The 22,445-nt window shown below is 40.8% G+C and overlaps 2 protein-coding genes and 1 long non-coding RNA gene across 15 annotated transcripts in view; 1 reads left to right on the forward strand and 2 right to left on the reverse strand.

Moving 5' to 3' along the window:
• Positions 1 to 12,971, forward strand: part of PWWP2A (PWWP domain containing 2A) — a 35,652-nt gene extending 22,681 nt beyond the window's left edge. Inside the window, exons 3-6 of one of the 11 annotated variants that reach the window (XR_006718546.1) lie at positions 1,684 to 1,771; positions 8,277 to 8,396; positions 9,553 to 9,641; positions 10,797 to 12,971. Coding sequence is in view for 7 of the 11 variants with exons in the window: in XM_045503055.1 (XP_045359011.1) it covers positions 1,684 to 1,771; positions 8,277 to 8,462; positions 10,797 to 10,845 (323 nt within the window). In the remaining 4 variants the exon portion in view is untranslated. Of the gene's footprint in view, positions 1 to 1,683; positions 1,772 to 8,276; positions 8,463 to 9,552; positions 9,642 to 10,796 lie in introns of those variants that run through there. The other 10 variants (XM_045503069.1, XM_045503055.1, XM_045503061.1 and 7 more) reach the window with 10 other exon arrangements.
• LOC123611340 lies at positions 11,076 to 17,265 on the reverse strand. The gene is made up of 4 exons (XR_006718603.1): positions 15,498 to 17,265; positions 14,845 to 14,985; positions 14,316 to 14,412; positions 11,076 to 11,343 (listed from the first exon to the last, which is right to left on the reverse strand). It is a non-coding gene; the product is annotated as an uncharacterized LOC123611340 (long non-coding RNA).
• A 3,758-nt stretch (positions 17,266 to 21,023) lies between these two features.
• TTC1 (tetratricopeptide repeat domain 1) overlaps positions 21,024 to 22,445 on the reverse strand; it is a 47,408-nt gene continuing 45,986 nt past the window's right edge. For all 3 annotated transcript variants that reach the window (XM_045503140.1, XM_045503133.1, XM_045503148.1), the window contains exon 8: positions 21,024 to 21,647. In XM_045503140.1, the coding sequence (XP_045359096.1) occupies positions 21,514 to 21,647 (134 nt within the window). In that variant the 3' untranslated portion in view covers positions 21,024 to 21,513. The remainder of the gene's footprint in view (positions 21,648 to 22,445) is intronic.

Genomic DNA, 22,445 nt, shown 5'->3' on the forward strand with positions numbered 1-22,445 from the left:
TAAACTATGGCACATTTCATTTGAAGTTTCCATAGGGGAAGAAACTTTAAAGAACTGCTTAATCTTAAAATCTGTATATTCTAAACACTAACCCAACAGCTGCATAGTAGTGTTTCATTCAAATGGAGATTAAAAAAAATTTTGAGTATAGTTGACACACGGTGTTACATTAGTTTCAGGTGTACAGCATAGTGATTCATTTTCTCTGTACATTATACCAAATAGAAATTTCTTAAACAGCTTAATGTATCCAGTAGAGATGGAGATAGAGTTGAATTGGATCATTGTAGCCATTTTCCTTTTACATTATTCTTTAAAGTGGTCAAGAAGGAGGCATGTACTCTTTGTATGGAGATAACCAAAAGTGGTTTTTTCCCCTGGCAGAGAGAAAACTAGGCTTAGGCCAAATCACATCTCCAGTGGTCTAAAAAAAAAAAAAAGTGGCTTAGAATAAAGGATTAACAAGGGGAGAAACCAAGTAAAAATAAGAGGTGTAACAGCGAAAGATGTCTTTATTTCTAGAATTGGTCAGAAATTTAAAGCATCAGAGTATTTTTATCTAGTTTCCCAGAACAGCCAAGTGTTAATCTAAAAGGGGTATCTTTTCGACTCATTTATAGATGTGGAACCAGAGATCAGCAAAATAGGGAAAGTAGAATTCATTAGTCTGGAGCCCACTCATATGACTTGATGGACATGTATGTCCTATGTGCTTTTGAAGGGGAAAATCTATGAATAGTAACTTTAAGTTCATACTAAGTAGAATAGACAAGAATATAGGTATGAAGACAGACTGAAGGCAAAGAAAATGAAGTGCTACCAAAATCAATTAAATGTGTATCTTCATTAGTGGGTTTGAGTTTCTAACTTACAAAATATTGACTTGCACCCCTATTTTGAACAGGTCATACTTAATGTTGGTTATGTTGAAGGAAAGATACACATTTGCATTCCTTTACCTACATATACAAGTCCTTTATATAGAATAACTGAATTGGGAATTAGAAAACAGGCCTACCTCAGATACTGGGTTCGGTTCAGACCACCCAATAAAGTGAGTCATGATATTTTTTGGTTTCTTAGTGCATATACAAATTATTTCTATTCTGTTACAGTCTGTTAAGTGTGCAATAGCATTGTGTCTAAATAATGTATATCTTAATTTAAAAAATAGCTTTATTGCCAAAAATTGCTAACCATCTGAGCTTTCAGTGGGTCTTTTTCCTGGTGTGGAGGGTCTGGCTTCAACGTGGATAGCTGCTGACCGATCAGGGTGGTGGTTGCTGAAGGTTGGGGTGGCTGTGGCAATTTTCTTAAGAAAATCGTGAAGTTTGCCACATCGATTGACTCTGCTTTTCATGAACGATTTATCTCTTTGTGGCATGTGATGTTGTTAGATGGCATTTTACCCACAGAAGAACTTTTGAAACTGGAGTCAGTCCTCTCAAAGTCCGTTTATCAGCTACGTTGATGTCATAGTCTAAATCTTTTGTTGTCGTGTCCACACTCTTCACAGCGTCTCCACCAGGAGTAGATTCCATCTCAAGAAACACTTTCTTTGCTCATCCATAAGAAGCACCTCCTCATCTGTTAAAGTTTTATCACGAGATTGCAGCAACTCAGTCCCATCTTCAGGCTCCACTTCTAATTCTAGTTCTCTTGCTATTTCTGCCACATCTGCAGTTACTTCCTCCACTGAAGTCTTGAACCTTCAATTTGTAAAAAAACCAGTATCTGCGAAGCGTAGTAAAGTGAAGCGCAATAAAACGAGGTATGCCTGTACCTTAAGAAATTTATAATTTGGATCTAAAATTAGATTTTTCCTTTTAACTTGTGAATTTTTCTATGGTTTCTGCTGTATTGGTTCATTTTTGTTGAGTACTCCTAGCAGAGAAGGGACTGGCAAGTGTCTAGAAAAGTTGATAATGTTTTGATTCAGGATATTGTTTGGATTTGGGCCCAGCGAAGGCCTCCATAGGGGATTTGCTAGAAGAGAATGAAGACCCTCAGTTGGGGCAAATTTAGCGTTTGCTTTGGGATGGTATTAGGATGGTGGCAGTGAAGATCATCTCTGACTGAGATGCCTGATACAGGGAATTCAGAAATAGAACCAGAAGGAGCTGGTGCCATGCCAACTGCCATGAGAAAATAAAAACAGCTAAGCTGAATTACTTACCTTTACCTGGTTCTGACTGAGTTAATAGGCTCTTCATATTCTGTGTTTACAGTGCGTGTATGCCCTCACTAAACAGAGTGCATAGAATTTAAAGAAAGAAAGCTTTAGCAATTTATGTGCTCCGTTGTGCTATTCTGAATAAAGGAATAGAAGGTTTAAAGTCATAGTGATATAGATGGTCTCTGTAGGGTTAGTTTTCCAGGATGTCTTAGTGTCTCTCCCATGGATAGTTGGTACCAAGAAGAGAAGCAAGTCTTCTTGTTTAGTCTCTACTCAAGAGACTTCATATTTATAGACTCAAGGATTTTTTTTTTTTTTTGAACATTTACTTATTTTTGAGAGAGCATGAGTGGGAGAGGGGCAGAGAGAGAGGGAGACACAGAATCCAAAGTAGGCTCCAGGCTCTGAGCTGTCAGCACAGAGCCCGATGCGAGGCTCGAACCCATGGACTATGAGATCATGACCCGAGCTGAAGTTGGATGCTTAACCAACTGAGCCACCCAGGTGCCCCAGTATAGACTGGGTGCCCCAGTATAGTCACCTTGTGACTTTAGGTGGAAATTATTTTCTTCCTTCATATACATACACAGAACACTATAATTTGTTAGGGTTTTTTTTTTGTTTTGTTTTGTATTTTAAAAATTAAGTACACCTCACATAAAATTTATTTTAACCATTTTTTTAAAAAGTGTATGGTTCTGTGTCATTAAGTACATTCACATTGTGTACCCATCACCATCTTTCCACTTGTAATTTGGATTTTGATCGAAATCTTTTACATCTGGACTGATAATTTCCAAATAGCTTCTAGAACAGTAAGTCACGGGAGTGTTTTTCTTGGTCAAGCACCATGACTGGAACATGCACCTTGGTGCCTGGCTTCCAGGATTCCTTCCTGATCAGCCTGGATCAGCCTGGTTAGTGCTAGAGCTGTAACTGCCTCGTGGTAAAATTTTTAGATGAGTTAGTGTGACTGCATTTGCCTATTAAAATCACTTAAGGGTAGGTTTTAAGTTAAAACCATTCCCTCCCAGTGACAAAAACAGTTGTTTTGGACAATTTTATCAATATGGAAATCACTGAAATTATTTTACTAATGGAATTAATTAGCTTCCAAAACTTAAATTATTATTATTATTTTTTAACATTTATTTATTTTTGAGACAGCATGAACGGGGAGGGTCAGAGAAAGAGGGAGACACAGAATCTGAAACAGGCTCCAGGCTCTGAGCACAGAGCCCGACGTGGGACCCTGAACCCACGGACCGCGAGATCATGACCTGAGCCAAAGTCGGACGCTCAACCGACTGAGCCACCCAGGCGCCCCCAAAACTTATTTATATACCATCACACTTTTTGCCATATTTTCAAATTTGTTTACTGTTACTCCCTTTGACACTTAAAAAAATTTTTTTTTGAATCTTTATTTGTGAGAGAGAGAGAGAGAGCGTGAGCAGGGGAGGAGCAGAGAGAGGGAGACACACAATCCAAAGGAGGCTCCAGGCTTGGAGCTGTCAGCACAGAGACCGATGCAGGGCTCAAACTTGCAAACTGTGAGATCATGACCTGAGCCGAAGTTGGACGCTCAACCGACAGAGCCACCCAGGCACCCCCACTTTTACACTTTTTATGTCAGTACAGTTAATGAAAAACATATACTCCTTGACAACATACTATTAAAATTCTAAAATTCTAAGATGATTTTGTGTACCACACTCTGGTAGGAAATGCTAAAGTAAATTAGTTTTTATATCCTGCCTTTAAGTCCAGTTTGGGATGGACTGAGTCAAATTTTAATGCATCTAATTTCTGAAAAATGCAATTGCTGAACTTGAATTTTCCTTAAAGATTTCTGTGTTATTGTGGCACAAGTTAAGATTGGATACAGGGAGGTATAAAGGAAAAGAAACCATAGAATCAAAAATTACAAGGATTTATCAAAATACTGAATTTCTGAGTCAGATTCTTATTTTCTAACCGAATAAGTTCGATAGCTTATAGTGTATGTTGTCCAATTTATAGCCTTCTACTATTGGACACTGGTTTATAAAACAATTTCTTAAAACTTTGATGTTCAAAACAGACCAGTTAAAAAATACCTAGTCTTAAAACTTGGTTTAAATGTGAATTAAAACTTTTTTCTTTAAATTCCTGACATTTGTATAAGGCCTCATTAAAAATACATTGAAAACACAGCCATAATTTATATTTTCCTTGTAATCATAAGAATGTGACAGGTAGCTGCTTTTTACTACTTTAGAAATCTAAGTCTTAACCAGAAATTATGATTTAAAACTCATAATTTTTTCTATCCTAGTGCCTGTATCTAGAAGGAAAACCACCTATGCCATAGCTAAAGCATTAGGCTGTTATTATAACACTTTTTCCCTTTTCATTTAAACTAAAAAAAATTGTGGGGCACCTGGGTGGCTCACTCTGTTAAGCATCTGACTTTGGCTCAGGTCATGATCTCACGGTTTGTGCTGTCAGCACAGAACCTGCTTCAGACCCTCTATCCCCCTTTCTCTCTGCCCCTCCACCCTGCTCATTCCTTCTTTCTTCCTCAAAAATAAATAAACTAAAAAAGTTGTAATTATAATGTATATCATTATACACATGTATTCATTATAACACAAAGATTCACTTAAAAGTTACTGAAAAAGTCTAGAAGGGATATAATTTTCCCCTAGTAAAACAGTTTTTTGCTTGCCTGGAGAGAATGTTTTTATAAGAATGTGAGGGTTATCCTGTTGAGTGTAAAATATAGAAATGGATACTTGTGAGTATATAACTTGCCAGTGACCAGCAGTGCTCTATACCAGGCTTGTATTGAGCAAAGAATCATTTTTTTTTTTAAGTTTTATTTGATTTTAAGTAACCTTCACACCCAACATGGGGTTCGAACTCACAACCCTGAGATCAAGAGTTGCACGCTCCTGACTGAGCCGGTCAGACCCCCAGAGCCAAGAAGCATTCTTTCTCACTTTTCAGGGACATGGCTGAAAGTACAGGATCTTGAGCCAGATTTCTTCCTGGATTCAATGGCAGGCATGGATCTGTCCCTTAGAAGCTAGCTGTGTGATCTTAGGTTACCTTACTGTCATCCTCTGTGATATGGGGAGAATAAATAGTACCTCCTCAGAAGGTAATTGTGAGAATTTAAAGCCATAAAGTGCCTAGCACAAGACCTATAGAAATAACTTGCTGTCATTTCCACAACCACTGCTTTCTGTGTATAGCATAGAAATTTCATTTCTGGTAGCTTTTGAAATAAGCTTTGTGTGACATACATTTATTTATAAACTGTTATAATAACAGTGTTATTACCTGAGATTTCAACAACCATAGCATGATCATCCATAAATATCTAGAAGTAGACTGAACTATTTCCAACAGGCATTTGTGGGGAGCAACAGGGCTTTATAGTGAAGGGAAAACTGCATTAACCTTGCATTTCAATTCTCCCCTTATTCACTTACGTACTGCATAAATTCCAGTCTGTTCCTCTCCCACTTCTCTCCTTTATGCCAAGCACAGGGCCTGACAAAGGAGAAATGATGTCTACTTGTGAATGAATGAGGAAAAGCAATTCTGGTTCCGACAGGTATATACTAATGACCAATCACCATCTCAGAAGCCTGGCACATCCCAAATCATTTCAAAGACGTGTGGGAACTATCTGCACTGGTGGGGCTCAGTGGAGTGAGTAGAGGTCCTCCTAGGAGAGCTTTATAAAGGCGTCAGAACCACAAAGCTTTGCCTGTCAGCTTTTAAGTGAGTCAGTTAGCTGATTTGCACAAATGCCATATTCCCTTGGGACCCTGGTGTTTTATTATTTTTTGCCAAATGGTAAAAAGTGGCTATTAATTTGAAAATTCCTTTTTATTGTTTATTGCTACTGGTATGACTGAGTAGATAGTTTCCACTTTTTAGGAGGGAAATACCACACATTCCAAGGCCTTGATCTGTGTGTGCTGTGGCCATATTTTCCAGAAGGTAGTTATCTTTACCCATGGCTCAATTTTGAGATGTTAATTACAAACCTATGATTGTCCCCCCCCCCCCGGTTTAGTTTTTAGCAGGGAATCTGGCTGGGAGTGGCATCTTAGTGTGAGTCCTGGTATGCTGGGAAGAACTGTGTGCAGTTTGTCTAAAACCCTATTATAACTGGTTAGAAAAACAGCACCAAGGCTAGAAAGACAGAATGTCTACTGTAAAATGAGACACTGTGCTTTTCCTATTTGTTCATGTTTAATGATTCTACAGTGTTTTGTTGTTGTTGTTGTTGTTTTTGGCGGGGGGGGGGGGAGCGAGAGAGAACGAATGAGTGGGTGAGGGGCAGAGAGAGAGAGAATCCTAAGGAGGCTGTGTGCTGTCAGCATAGAGCCCAATGCGGGGCTTGCTCTCTCTCACAAACCATGAGATTATGACCTGAGCCAAGATCAAGAGTCAGACACTTAACCGACTGAGCCACCCAGGTGCCCTGATACTACACTATATTCAAAGAAAACTTATATTGAGTGTTCAGCAAGATAACAGGTACAAGTATATAATCTTAATTCTTTAATTTTTAATGCTGAACTTTGCTCTAAGAGCATGACGTCTACTTCCTTCTTTCATGACTTCCCCCCATTCTGATCTGCCCATTTATAGTTCTGCCTCCCAGGAATAGTTGCCATTGTTGCAAATAAGCTTTTTCTTAAAGGACAAAATAAGTAATTTCAAGTGAAATTGCTGCCTTTCATGCGGGTATCACTGCTAGGGCTCCGTGGCTCTTTCTAATGGATCATGTATGTGTGGTCTGGTTCTAAAGAGAAACCCAAGGCCCTAAAAGCACTGAGGGGAAACTCATCTTAAATATTAGGACAAAAGACTTATTAGCCAGGTTCTGTGGACTGGGACTGGCATGTTGATATTTTATATGGTGTTTCAGGGGGTGGGAAGGGCAAATGCACAGCAAGAGATCATTTTTTGATAGAGCTTCTTGACTCTCTTAACTAGAATCCAAGAGATTTAGAATGATGGTTGAAAACCTAACAAGTTTTACTTCTGGAGGGAGAGGTTCAAAGTTAAATTCTTTTGTGCACTCAAGATTCCTTTTTTTCTTCTGTGATTGCTGTTGGATTACAATTAATAATATATAAAACATAGTGTATTTGTTTCCCATGAACAAAAGGGCACATAACCTTATTAAATCTCATTTAAGAAAATTGTTCTCCTTTGAGTTAAAATTCAGAATTATAGATCAGGTGTATGAGGTTTCTCCTTTTCAATGTCAGAAAAGCCTTTTTAAAAGTTTTGATTATTTGTTACTGTTTCTGATGTACCTTAGCATTCTAAAAATCATTTTATTATAAGGACTGAAAATCATCTAAATAAGTGATCCCAGAGTTGACTTTATGGATGCGATGAATTTATACTTAAAATAGGGAAGTAAGCAGACAAACAAATATGTTAAAATAAGGCTTAGAAGAGCAATCCTTCATTTGAATTATTCTTTGTATTTGAAATCTCTGTTCTAAAAGCCCCAGTGAGAAAGCTTATCTTGTCAGATTTCTTTTGAGCAGGTATTAACTCACACAGGAATGCCAGGTCCTGAGTAGTATGCATAGGAGGTCACAGACATTAAAAGGACAAAAGGATTCAGGTAGTTTTTGGTCATTCTGCAAAATAGGGTCTCTGAACTCATTAATGAAGTTAACATGGACAAGGATGACAACTTCGGCCCTCGCCGATCAGGACTACTCCAGCCCTAGGTTAGTGGTAGGCTAGAAGAAATTTTTTAGCAGGAACATTACACGGGAGCTAGTATTGGAGGGCAGCATCTTAGTGTGTGCGCCCAAGGCGTCTTGCTGCTGAACTGACTTGTTCTGGAGAGTGCCCTCTCCTGGCCAGTACTGGTGTGTACACACCTCAAATCTGTTTTCTTTTAGTATCCAAGCTTCACTTCCTGTGAAGTCAGCAAGTTATCCAGAATACATTCATGATGAAAATTCAACTGAATTTTGGTCTTATTTTTAAAAATTTTTTTTTGTAAAATGGATTTAAAAGAACTCAAATGACTGCTCTATTTTTGTTAACTTGGTTTTTTCTACCATAGGTCTCAACAAATGGCAGCTATTACATCAGACAGTGACGAGTCCTGCTGCTCCCTTACAGTGTCTGACAGACCACTGTGGATTCAGACTGGGAGCATTGAAGTTAACAGTGAAACGGGCAGGTCTGTCTGTGCTAAGCCCTGCCACAAAGTGAAGAGGGCATCATGTCACCACTTGATCATTCTGAAGTAGGTTAGGCTAGACATAAAAGAGTTCATTAGTTCTTTTTCCTGAGTTTTCATTGACCTTTGTAGCTGGGTGTATCTCATATAGGTGACCGTTTTACTGAAAGTAACTTTCAATTGGTATTACCAGCTGTGCTAAAAACAAGTAGAGCCAGCCTCCTGTGAGCTTCCGTGAAACGAGTTTCTCCTAGGGCAGTAAAAGTTGAGTTTCAGGTTGTAGAATTCTGTCAACTAGCAACAGAGTCTTCGTGGAAAGTCAAATAGTGGATTTCTCTATCTTTTCACTATCTCAGTCTTTGTCACTTTTATATTCATTTAACTTCTTAGTCATTCTTAATGTGTGTATATATAAGAATATATATATACATCTATGAACATATATATATTCTTAGCGAACTAACCTCAGAACTATTGTCATTTACGTAAGGAAAGTCAAAATTCAGAGGGGGGCAAAAGATAATCTTGAAATGTGGCCATAGTCTTTTTAAGTACATTTATTGAAACTTCTCTGGATAACGCCTTAAAGGCTTATTTGGGACTCTTCTACAGCTGGAAAGGTTTAAGGATTTCTGATGTACTGCTTCTGAACTTACTATCTCTTTTTGATTCCTTGAATTAAGGCTATTTAACCCTCTGGTGTGTGCAGCTGGTGGTGAGCTGTAATTGGGCTGTATCATTGCAGATAAGCTATAATTTGCAAGCTGAGTCACAATGGCACATTTTGGATGAGAGATGGAGGCTGGGATATTTTGGACTCTTACCTGGATTGCAAGGATGGTAGCTACCCTTATGGTGATTTCTTGAGGAAAAATCATGTTTTAATTTTCTGTACATCTCATAGGAATCATAAGACATGCTTCAATCCTTGGCTTTCCTGTCAACCTGATTAGGCCTAAGGTTGAAGCCAAACATTGAGTCATAAATAGAAGGAAATGAAATTGTACATGGGATTGACTGTTTACTTTTTTCTTCTCTTTCATTTTACTTCCAGAGTTCTGTGTGGGTCTAAATAGTATTACGATTGTTAGTTTTAACAGATGAACTTTTCTTAGTTCAATGTCAGTTCTAAAAGTGTTAATCATTGTTTCTTTAGAAGCAAAGACTACATTCACCTTCCATTCTGATGTGTGCAGTGTAGAAGCCATTTTTCATTGCTTGCGAAAAAGCATGATAGAATGCCCTGTAAGTTTATTTTATAGGCCTTGATCCAGTAAGTCAGTGAGGCAGCACTGGGAAGCTTAACATAAGAGCAAGAGTGCTAGCAAAGAATGGGAAAGACACCTACTTTGAAATATCTGGAAGTTAAACATTGGGAAGGATGGGGGTGGTTTTTCTTTTCTTTCCTGCATTCTGTGTTTGTTTTGTCAGTTATTATTCCACTGAAAACACCATAGTACCTTTGGCTTAAAAGTACATTTGACCAAAAAGTCGTCATTCTCTCTACAATCACCTCTTTTGGAATTGAGGCTCTTATTGGTACTAGTCTCCCAGGCTTGAGAGGCGTTAACCAGGGATTATAGAGGGCTTCAATGGGGTTCTTACCACTTGGTATTAAAGGGAAGTTGATAATGTTGGGCAGAAATTCTGGTCATGCTTCCTGGCAATCATTTTTATAAGCTTTGCCCTTTATAAATGTTTTGCTCAGGCTTGCTTTTTTTTGGAGGTATGGTGAAGAGAGCCTCTGCTCATGATCTGGTGTGATAAGGGACGCTGTATCTAATGAGTGTACATAAGTGGCCTTTGAGTAGCGAAATGGCGCTCTTGATGCCTTCTGATGTGCTGTGTGTAGCTCTGGGAAGGCACCCTCCACCCCCCTTTTTTGCTCTTTATACATATGTAGACAGTATGCTGTGCAGCTGACTTGCACGTAGCTTGATTTATTATATAAATTTGCTCCCGTGTGTAGGCAGCCTGTGCTAGAGGAAGGCCTCTGGTGCTTCAGAGTGGTCCACAGCAGCTGAGGATTCACAGAGTTTAGTATTGTTTCTGGTGAGGTAAAGAACATAAAGCCGCACAAAGAACAAAGCTAAAATCCCCCCTTTATTAGGCAAATGTTCATCAGGTATTTTAAAAAATATACTCAAGTGCAGATTGTGTGAAGGTGACAAGTTTTGTGTTGGAATTTGGCCAGATGTACCTCGGAAATAAAATGAAGGCTTCTGCTGGTTTAAAGTGGAAGTAAATTGTTTTCTCAAATATTGGTTAAGTTTAGCTGATTTAAAAGAAAAAAGTATGATCCTATAATCTATGCAGGGCTGAATTTAAACAACAAGGACATAATTTTTCTATTTACTTGTGCTTAACTACCTTTTCTTCCTTTTCTTTACTGTATTTCAGCACAAAGACATTAGCAGGCTGCTGGTTTCATGGACCTGTACCACAGTGACACAGAACACCAGAGCATCAGGACTGAATGAAATTGGAGATTCAGATTTTTAAAGCTGCACTAAGAAGTAAATGTTAAGGCAGTGGTTAAAACCAACAGTCTATAAAGGGGCACTTGCAAATTGTGCTATATTAAACCGAAGACAAGGCATTAGGGGAATGTTTTATAAAAAAAATAAACCATTGCAATAAGTTATGCATGAGAGGAGGAGAAAAGTGATACGAAACACGCAAGGAAATCACTTGAATTTTATGTATGAAGAATCACTGACCGTAACGTTTTTTGAATGTGAAGTTCTTACCAGTACGGTTTGGATAGGCCTAAGAAGGCAAGGGATGATGACAGAGAAGCTGGATTATTTTTTGAACTAAAACTTTGTGCTTTCTTCAAGGTTTTGTTAATCAGTTCAGCTATGAGCAAAGGCATTTCTAGAATGGATCTCCTGTGAAACAGCAATAGTCACATATGCCGAGGTGAGGCCAAGGTTTCCTTCAGGTGCTGGTGGAAACAACAGAAAAGATGATCTAACATCCTGCTAAAAGGATGGCAAAGTGCCCCACTCCACCCAGCAAAGAGATTTCGGACCTTTTTCTTTCTTTAATAAAGCAGGGCTGTATTATCTTGAATATACGTTTGCTTGTTAGAACATATTAAGATGTATTTATTTGCCACCAGTATTTAACATTTGTGCACATTTTCATAACAGCATTCTTACCTTTTAAATTCTGACTCAAAGTGGATAGGCTAGTGTTGATCTTAGAGTGAAAATGTATACTCTAGGAGCTAGTTCTTAATCCTACTGAGGTGGAAAGGCTTTTGCCCTGAATTGTGATGTGAACCTCTCTCATGGAGAGCCCTTCCTTCTAAGTGCAAGATAGTCATTCTCCCAGGTGTCAGGTGGGACTTGACCCTGGGAACACGTAGTAGGAACAGACCCATAAAGAGCTTTCACGCATGGAAAATGAATTCTTATTAATGGAGACCATACTGTTGTTTTGGTCTTTGGAAAATACATATTATGAAAAACTTTAATTTTTCTTTTTAATGAATGGAGAAAACATGAGAAAACCAGATGGACCTATTACTACTACATTTTTAAGGCATTTTATATTTGATGGTGCCGTACTTTTAATAATAATACTGAAGTTTTTTAGTGGCAATGCTGATTTATTTTTTACAAGATAATCCATATTGATTACTTAATACAAAAAAAAGGGAAAAATGCCAAAAAATAAAATACAAAATTCATTTGAAGCAACATAACTGAACATTTGGCTCCAGTGTTCAGGCTTTCCATAATCTTACTGTATAGGTTTGGAATTACTTAACCCCACACTCAGGATTAAGAAAAGGGTCTGGGTAAGAGTTGGGAAACATTTAATATACTTGACTAGGACTTGTTTTACGACTCAAGAAGAAAAGGTGAACAGTCTTCTAGTGAGCTTAAACAAATTTTGATTACGCTGCAAATAATTAAGTTTGGAGTGCATTCTAAAGTCTTTTTGGAAAGTTCTTCATGAAGTCATTACACACGTTTGATCAAATCTGAAAAAGCTCAGGAAATAGCAGCAGGGAGTTCTAAAGATTACAGGTACTTCTGTGGCGCCCTCTTAGACTTGGGTCCATCTTGTTCTTTCAGATGTTGAACACCAGCAGTACCTTTCAGGCTCACTTTAAGAACCAGAGAACTCTAAGCCATGGTGGGTTGTACAATAAGGATTTGTAATTAAGCTTTAGAATTCTTTGCGCAGTGATGGAAATGACCAAGAAATAATACAAAGGCAAAACCTGATCTCTCCCAATTCTTTTTAAGTATCTATTTTTTCTCATGACAAAACTCTCAAAGGCATTTTGTTATAAACCACATTTTCATTTTTTAATAAATGAAATTTGGTGGTGTTTAAAACCTAGACATACCATGTTGCTATTTCACTTTTCATTGCTTTAGTTGCTTAATATTTAAGCTTTGCTTCATGCTACCTTTGTATTTCAAATCTTCACAAGCCTATTTCATTTTGTAGACTTGAATGACAAAAATTGTTTCTCATCTAAAGTATGCTAAGACTTCAATGTTAAAGAATGTTGTGTAACATTTATCCAATAAAGTCTTGATTTTTTAAAATTTAGTTATCTAAAAACTTTTGTTTACTTTTTAGGAGTTAGATTTTTTTTTTAACTATTAGGACTCAACCACTGTTGTTCTTTAGGGAGCCGTTTTAAGTAACACTGCCTCCTTAGGCGAACAGCCTGTAAGTTTTTATTTAATCACCGGGAGATTTTATGGGACCCTCTATGATCAAAGGATAGAAGAAGGGTGAATAGTTTAATTAGGACCCTGTACACAGACATTACTGTTTTCTTCAAATTCTAGTTAACATATACTGTAATATTGTTTTCAGGAGTATACGGTTTTCTTTTCTGACGGAAACAAATTTACTACCATTCAGAGTTGGATGTGATTAAGTATCTACTGGTAGGTTTAATTTTAAGAAGTCCTGCCCTTATGGATAAATGGTTGCTTCTTTAAAAGCCCAGCATGTCTGGGGTACCTGGATGGCGCAGTCGGTTAAGCGTCCGACTCTTGATCTCGGTTCAGGTCATGATCTCACGCTTTGTGGGTTCGGGCCCCGCATCGGGCTCTGCACTGATGGTGCAGAGCCTGCTTGAGATTCCGTCTCTCCTTCTCTCTGACCCTCCCCCACTTGTGATCTCTCTTTCTCTCTCAAAATAAATAAACTTAAATAAAAGGCCTAGCATGTCCAATGTGTTTGAGCAGAAACACTCGTTTTCAGGAAAAAATTAGCCTTTTAAAGCCTACCAGAGAGCTGAGATTTTTCAGACCCAAAAACTTAAGTTACTGTGTCTCACCCCCGAACCCCCTCATTTGAGATAAGCAATTCTTTAGAAGGCTGCCTGTTACTCCAGAGTATATGCAGAATCTTTAGGCTCAAATATTCTCCCATTTCAGTTTATCTATGTAAGTGTAAAGACGAGGCCACTGGATTATGGCTCTGTTTATATTTTGTATCCCCCCCCTGAAGTTTCCTACTAATGGAAATGGAACTAGAGAGAACCAAGGTAAAGAAGCCATGCACACATCATCTGGAAGGCCGCCACATGACATCCACCCCACCCCGATACAGTCCAGATCATGTTATATACATGTGTCAGTGTGTTTACAGACACCCCTCTTAACAAAGGAGAGGGGATGAGTGATGAAACCCATGGATACAACTCAGGACCTTTCTGGTCTTCATATAAGGAAATGTAAGTTTGGATTCATGCCCTGGAATCCTGTATGGAATGTACCAGTACCTCCATGGACATGCCGGGTATGTCACTGCAAATATGCCCTACAGATAAAATTAAGCTGTTTTCCTGCTTTTATACCTAAGAACTCATTTTTCTTCTTTCAAGTAATGATTCTTCCCTCAGTGCTTTGAATAGAGCTGTGTTTTCTTTAAGCATACCTTGCTCTAGTGGTGAACATCCTGCCAAATCTTTGCTTATTCACAGTGAAATTTCATGGCCTAAACAAGTAGGTATCATATCAAGAAGGTAATGAACCTGGAAGGAAAGGGTATACGTCAGGAATACTGTGTCAGAGGAAGAAAGAGCTGGCCAAACCCAAGCTGCTAGGTCACCGTACTTAAGCATACTTCTGGGATTAGCCCTTTCCTGATTCCCTTGTGAAACACATTTGTAGAAGCAACCTTCTGACACAAAGGAGGCAAAGTGAGTTGGTGACATTAAGAGGATGTTTCTATACAGATAACCTGCTTTACAGGTAAGGATTCTAATCTAAGGTCTACCAGTCACCTTCCTGACAGAAGAATCACACGGTAACCTCACTGGCCAAAACCATGGAAGATGGAATTTTTTTCCCTTGAGTGAACTAGTCTATAATTTTGTGCTTCTGAATTCTAAGCTCAGTGCGTGATTCCTGAGTGGACGATCTGTGATCTAAAGCAGGTGAACCATATCATCAGTCTGAAGTACCTTGAGGTAAAGGAGTTGTCTGCTGTGCCACTGTTCCAGAAAAGCACAGCCAGGGGCTTCAGTAAGACACAAAGCAACCTTGTGGAAGACAGGGATGGGGCCGGGGATCCTTCACATGTTTAAATGAAGCTGCTCTAACACCTGTAGAAAACAAGGCAGTTACTCTTGACCTCTGATGTCAGCGCTGCCAACGGCAGGACCTCATCAGTGTCACGCTGCTTCAGGAAATCACCCGACCTTCTCTCCCAGTTAACTTCGTGAGGAAAAGTTGCAAATAGCGTATTCTATTTTGGGCTAGTCAAACTATTCCACAAAACAGTGTTGTGTACGTCAGACCAAGTACCAGAGACCGTCCACCAAAGCCTACATTCTTTGAGATGTAAACACTGTTCTCCCTACTTCACTCCATTCCCTTGCTTCCCATTCCTGGCCTCCCTGAGGACTTCTGTCTTTAGTCTGCCTGAAGACTTTACCAAATCTGTGGATTTCTAACTTGTTACATTTGGGGAATTGGAGGGCACTTGGGTGCTCAGGTGGCCTTAGGTGGCTGCCAGGTGGGTGTTCAGGTGGGGTGCCTGATGTAGACATCCACCTGACACAGCATCCCACAGGGGGACAACAAGCTTCCAGTATCTTCGTATCTAGCTCCTCACCTTTGGCACTAAGGATTTCCTGGAGAGGCTTCTGAGTTGGTTCCCTTCACATCCGCCATGATGCCTGATGGCTTAGAAGCCCCAGTGCCAGGCAGGAGTTCCCATCTGGTTGGGCTGTATTTTTTCAGCAAGCCAGAGCTCTAGGAGCTGGGACCAAATCGTGGCTGATAGTGGTTAGCTATGCGCTTCCTGGGCAATGGGACAGCAGGCCATGCTGTGCTTTAGCTAAGAGGGAAGTGTGGGCTTCCAGAGTTGCCTCCTGAGTGAAAGCAAAAAGAAGGTAAAGAGTCATATTTCTAGTTCTGGCTGATAGAGCTTAACTCCTATGTGATGGAGTTTATTCCTAGTTTGCAGACCTCACAGAGTTGGAAAATCCTTATTATAGAATATTCTAAACATCTGTAAAGTAGACTAGCATAACTAACAAACCCCATGTATCCAACCCTAGCTTCGACAATTAGCAGCTTGTAGCCAGGAGGACTGAAACGTTTAATGCCCTGAAGTATGAGGGCCATGCTCACTAGTTTTCATATACTCATGTTACTAGTTTCTTGACTGCCCCTTGAAGGGTTTGAAGCAATTGTTCTGATACTCTAGAGTTATTTTAGCCCCACCTCTCGGGTTGACTGGTAGCAAGCAGTCCATTGCTCACTTTCAGAAGCACTAATGGGCTTGGTCTAGTGGGGACTCAGGGCAGCTCTTGGCAGACAGGGGGCAAATGGAAACGATCACCTTTTTCTGTCCGGCTTTTAACTGTAGTTTCCTGAAGGTACAGACTTCCTAGCCCCTTCTGGTACAATGTGCACATGCTTCCTCTTTTAAAGGAAATGCAGGTGACGGAAGGACTAACTAAGCTCATAACTATCGAAGTGGGGGGGGGGCCGGGGGGGGGGGGAGTGGGTTGCAGGGTGAAAAGGAGCATACACACCTCGCTAAAAGTGTTCCAAGATTTTTACCAGGGTTTGGGGGTATCAAGCATGCAGTACACCCCAAAAGACGTATTAGAGAAGAGTTCAATGCCTTCAGAAATGAGGGGGCAATGAAGGGAAAGGCTGGCTTACGACAGGAAGTGATCACAGCAACACAGACACAGAAAAGGCAACAGCCGAGCTGGCAGTGACCCCCGGGGCTGCCCCTGGAAGACTGAGCTCCAGCAACTCTATGCTGCCTTGTAGGCCAACAGCAAGCTTAAGGGAAGTTCAGATAACAGAGGAAAAGGGACAGAGGCTTAAAGCACTGATTCTTCCTGTCCTAGGAGGTTTCTCAGATTGGCACCCTGGTCTTAGAGGGTTACTGGACCTTGCCCTTTAAAGACCTTAAGGATATTAAAGCAGCCATTCACCTGCACAGCTGTTCCCATCCTCCTTGATCTTCCCCTTTGACATTTCAATTTTTGCTAAACAGGTTGTAAAAGACAGGATTCACAGGTCTGGTTAGCTCTTAGGATCAGACAACTCGGCAAATACATCTCCCAATCAGGTTTACATTTAATACCTGCTGCCAGTTCTCTAGCCCATGACATTTTACTCAGTAAAATCCCTCCCTCTGTCTTTCTAAATCAGTCTGGATTCCAGCTTCAGAGCTGTGTAAAAGGAATTCAATTACATTTCCAATAGGCTCGGAGGCCAGCTCAGCGACCCACAGCACCAGAAATAATCACCAGGCCCAACAACATTTCCAAGAGCAGTTCCCTACTTTTAATGCCACAAAATGTTGCGAGAAATAGAGACTTTCGTCATTTAAGACTGAACAAGCATTCATGCCTTTGACTATACCTGAGTTAACTCTGAAGGTCCAATGTGTGAGGTCTTGCCATTTTACTGAAGTTCAAATGTAGGCCCAGTGCCACGATGTTCAGGTCATTAGCTAGTAGGCTCAGCCACTCCCCAGCCTCCACATCTCGGCATGGTGTAATATTCTCTATTCCTACAAGCACAATAACTTGTAGTAAGATATGGAGTTCTGGGGGGTGAGACAAGGGGCAAAAGGGTGGGGGGAAGGGAACCCAGGGGCAGTGTTTCTGATGGAAGGGAATCATATACGGAAAGTCAGAGTTCTTAGGGAAAGAGGTTGGATCTTAAGAATAGAATATAACCATAACTCAGATGCATGACATGAGGCAAAGGAACTAATCTACAGTGCACTCCACAGAAAAAGCATTAGATGAGTAGGACTTTGTTGTAGGAATAGTCCCAGTTTCCTGGGTGAACCCCCTGTGAACAGAAAAGTCGCTCATGTCAAAGTTAGAGGGGTGGTTAAGACATAGTATGGAAATACAGAGAACACAAGATTCAGTGGAAATGTGATCTGGGAGAGGGTGGGGAGGCTGAAACTACAGAACAAGGTGGGGATTTCTGAAAGTCTCAAGACAAACCCTTACAAGTCTCTAAGATGCAAAAATGAAAATTTACAGATGAGAAGACATATGCTTACAAGCCAGATTGAATGCTCAACATCTCAGGACATTTTACATGGCTGCACAAGATGGGCTCCCCACTGGCTTAAAGTGACTTTCTTTACAAAGTGTCTTTTTAAGCTTCACAGTGTGTAAGTACTGGATTCACTGTTGAGAAATCCTAGCTGAGCCCTCTAAATTAGCCAGAAGTGCATACCTATCCAAATAAAAACACTACTGTAGAAAGTTCTGGGACCATTAACTGTAGGGTGTTAAGGCCATTCTGGGCAATACACAGGGAAGTTCCAGATCAATCCACTGGTCTTGACTAGGTGAAACCAAGCTATTATCTTTCACTGCCTCCCACCATATTCTTTGGAAGGTGAAAAATAGCACATAAACCTGGCTGACATTAAAAACACTTGCCGGATCTTAAGATTCTGAGGAAATGACTAGTTTCTACTTACCTTGAGATAACATATAACGGTTGGTAAAGGAGACATTTTAAAAATCAGGTACTAATCAAAGGGTACAGATACTGGAGACTTCTGGATTGTGATGGTTATTCACATTGAAAACACTTCTTGTAGAATGCTCTTTAATACCAATTAACTGGGTTTCTGGTAGAGCAGTAGGTGTTGGTGCTATTAAAAAAATAAACATGGCCCTTACCTTCCAGGAGCTCATGGAGGCAGGGAATAGATCATTTTATTTAAATAAAATGTATCTTAATAGCCTTCAAGGAAACTGTTGAAGGAGATCCAAAATTATTTTGATCCATCATGATATTGTCGGAGTAAGAACATATACAATATCAAATGCTTCAATTCTATTCCATTCATTCTAATGTCAACCATTTTCAAAAGGTTGAATCTATTTTTTCTTCCAGATTTGTAAACAGAGAAATAATTGTGGTTGATTAAAAAACAAACAAACAAAAAAAAACTCCTTGGCTTAAGAAATTTCACACTTAGGGGTGCGTGGGTGGCTCAGTCGGTTGAGTGTCTGACTTCGGCTCAGGTCATGATCTCACAGTTCGTGGGTTTGAGTCCCGCATCGGGCTCTGCACTGACAGCTCAGCCTGGAGCCTGCTTCGGATTCTGTGTCTCCCTCTCTCTCTGTCCCTCCCCTGCTCGCACTCTCTCAAAAATAAACGTTAAAAAAATTAAAAAAAAAAATTCACACCTAGTTAGATTCTCTTTCTTTCAAGATTCATTGTGAGATTTCAGCAGGGTGGAGGTGGTGGAGAAGGGAGAGGAAGCAGAGAGGAAGGCCTAAGAAGCAAAACCTGGGCACCTGAGTAGCTCAGTCAGTCGAGTGTCCGGCTCTTGATTTCAGCTCAGGTCATGATCTCAGGGTTTGTGAGTTCAAGCCCTGCGTCTGGTTCTGTGCTGACAGTGCGGAGCCTGCTTGGGATTCTCTCTCTCCCTCTTTCCCTGCCCCTCCATTGCTCATGCTCATGCTCTCTCTTTGAAAATAGACTAAAAAAAAAAAAAAAAAAAAAAAAAAAGCATAACCTCTGGAGCCTGTGGCAATGACAATGTCTTAAGGAAGGCTGTATCTAGGCAAACATGTCTATTTCCTCACTCCCTGGAGGTTCAGACAGGTGCTCAGGAATCTCAGCTCCGACCTTGGCTGAGTCTCCGCTGTTGAGCCCAAAGTCAGAATCTGGCAAAGTAGCTCTCAAAATGTGATCTGAGGGGAGCCTGGCTGGCTCAGTTGGTAGAGCATGCGACTCTTGATCTTGGGGTTGTGATTCAAACCCCATGTTGGGTGTAGAGCTCTATTAAAGAAGAAAAAAAGTGCCCTGAGGCCTGCCAGGAATTCCTGAGACCCTTTCAGGTCTCCAAGAAGTCAAAGCTATTTTCGCTAATACTAAGAGGTAGGTCAACTGCTTTTCTCACTGTCACACTGTCATGGGTGTGTGCGGTGTAGGATTCGCCAGGCTACGTGACGGGATACTGTGACAACCTGAGTGCAGAAGCAGATCTGAATCCTGCTAGCCTCTACTAAGCCACACGTGAAAGAGATTTACAGAAATGTAAAATGATGTCATTCTTCTTACTGAAATGTCTTTGTTTTGGAAGACATTTTTCTAAAACTATTGTTTTTAAAAAAAAATATACATATATATACAAGAAATATATTTGCTATTTTTAAAGGAATTAACTAAGTATTTAAGGGACTTCTCAGTTTTAATTTCTCATCTGGTAAACACCAATGGATAAAATCCACATAACCCCAAACACTCTTCAAACGCTCTGGAGTGTGAGGGTCCTGAGGTGAGCGACCTGGGAATCGCTGCTCTGGCAAAACGGCTGCACAGGACGACATCACCACCGAGAGCCGGACACAGGCCTTTTGGCCAAAGCTCCTGCACAATCACTGTGATTCCTCACACACGCTTTTTTGAGAACTTCAGATGCCAGATTTATCATAAAGACAGCAAAGCAAAAGTAACCACGTGCTTTCCCCCTCTCCTTTTCCCCTTAATTCCATTTCAAAATCTGGAAGAGAGGCTTAGCATAGCACAGAGTTAACACTGCACATCATTCTGCGACCGACCAACGCACTGCACTCTAAGGGGCTCTGAGGAACAGATCAGAGCCGTGGCACATCTGGACACGGGGCAGGACTGCTGCAATGTCACTTACAGAATTATATGGGCACTTCAGTTCTGAGATGAAACCTGCAAGTCACTGCCTTTGACACTCAAACCAGAACTGAAAGCTTTCACCAACAATCAGTGATGACTAAGAAAGCCCAAACCTACCTTTGAAACCTCTGGGTTCGTGTAGTCTAAAAGAATATGCTTTTGTCTGGGATTCACATACCGCTCTTCTTGAATGGAGCTACTTTAAGTTGAAACTGTTAAGACTGATGCTTGGGCAAAAACACTGATCTCATCATGATCTGCACAAACCTGAAGAGGCCCAAGACACTGTGTGAGGTGGTTTCTGCATTCTAGTACCTGGCAGAATGGTCAGTTCTTCAAGATCATCTTCGAGGTGGCAACTAAGACTGTGGGCAGATCTGTGGATGCTGGTAACATTCAGCAACACTGAGCCTGAAGCCAGAGGAGCCTTCCGCTTTAGCTGTCATTATGGGGACAAAATTCACAAGCCAGCTCAGACCGTCAAAGAAAGCGTTTATTACCACAGAGGAAACCAGGAGATGCTGGAGCCCATGCCCAGCGGCCTGAGCAATGTGAGTAATCAGGGAGAGGGGGCAGCAGGCGGGAGCCTCATGAATCATGTCTGGGTAGAATCTGAACCTGGCTTGGGCCAGGAGACACTTTGGCTGGGCTTGTGTGTATAGCTCAGGGAGGTCAGCTTTGACAAGCAGGCTTCTGCCCGGACAAAGCAAAGGTCAGCCAGAATCAAGGGTAACAGATGCATAGACACCACCTTAAAATGGAAATCAAATTAGGCTTATTACATCAGAAGTGCATTTGACCTGGATCATAAAACAAGAGGGAGAAGGGAGCACTGGGCCCTAGCAGATAGCCTGTCTTTGAGATAAGATGCTTTTGAAAGTTAAATATTGGCAGGGCCTTCCCCCTTGCTAACAGCGAGCAGCATACAATCTCCAAGCCAGCTTCAAAAGCTACTGTAAACTTTGTTATCTGTTATTATTTGGATTTTGAACAAAATTGATGGAGTAGGAACCAGTAGAGGAATCCTGTTTGATCTGGAAATTTTCGGTGGAGAGTCCAAAAGGTCGAAGAACCAAGTTCCCAAGATCTTTTAGTTTACCTGCAATGTAAAAGTGGAAATTCAAATAAATATGGGGAATAAACAGATGCAGGAAGACCTCGACTGATCCTGCCTTCCTATCTGATTACAAAATACAAAGGACATGTCTCTTCAGTTAAAGAAACTCCTGCTTTTAAAATTATGAAAACTTTAGCCCCCTCAGCAGTGTGGTCACACTTTAGGGCCACCCATCCCCAAGCCTTTTTTTTTTTTTTTTTTAAGTTTATTTGGAGAGAGCAAGTGGGGGAGGGGGAGAGAGAGAGAGAGAGGGAGACACAGATTCCAGAGCAGGATCCAGGCTCTGAGCTGTCAGTGCAGAGCCCGATGTGGGGTTCGAACTCATGAACCGTGAGATCGTGACCTGAGCCGAAGTTGGACACCTAACCGACTGAGCCACCCAGGCACCACCCCCAAGCCTGTACTTTGTAGATGATCTTCCTGTCCAAACAGGCCAGGACCAACAAAGGACACAGGCCCTGGGATGAGTGATGGCCAAAGCGACTGCTGCTCCCAGGGGGGCTGAAAGCATACTGCCGAGCCCCAGGGACTGGTGCTAAGGGCGGTGGACCCTCCAAGTCTGTTCTCTGTGGAAAAAGCAGCAGCCACCTGCTGCATCCAATTCCACTCAGCAGACTTCTACTGAGCCTGGGTTCACACTGAAGAGCTTCCTGCTTTACTAGGGAAAGCCTTAGCTTCTACACCAAACTCGCTGCTTCTCAGGAAACAGGGGTTCTTATTCCTTTGATGGCACCACCCACCTCAATAGTCCAGTCTCTTCTCCCCAAGATTCGGGCTTTA

Source organism: Leopardus geoffroyi, chromosome A1 (genome assembly GCF_018350155.1).
Source record: "Leopardus geoffroyi isolate Oge1 chromosome A1, O.geoffroyi_Oge1_pat1.0, whole genome shotgun sequence".
In the NCBI taxonomy this organism is placed as follows: domain Eukaryota; kingdom Metazoa; phylum Chordata; class Mammalia; order Carnivora; family Felidae; genus Leopardus; species Leopardus geoffroyi.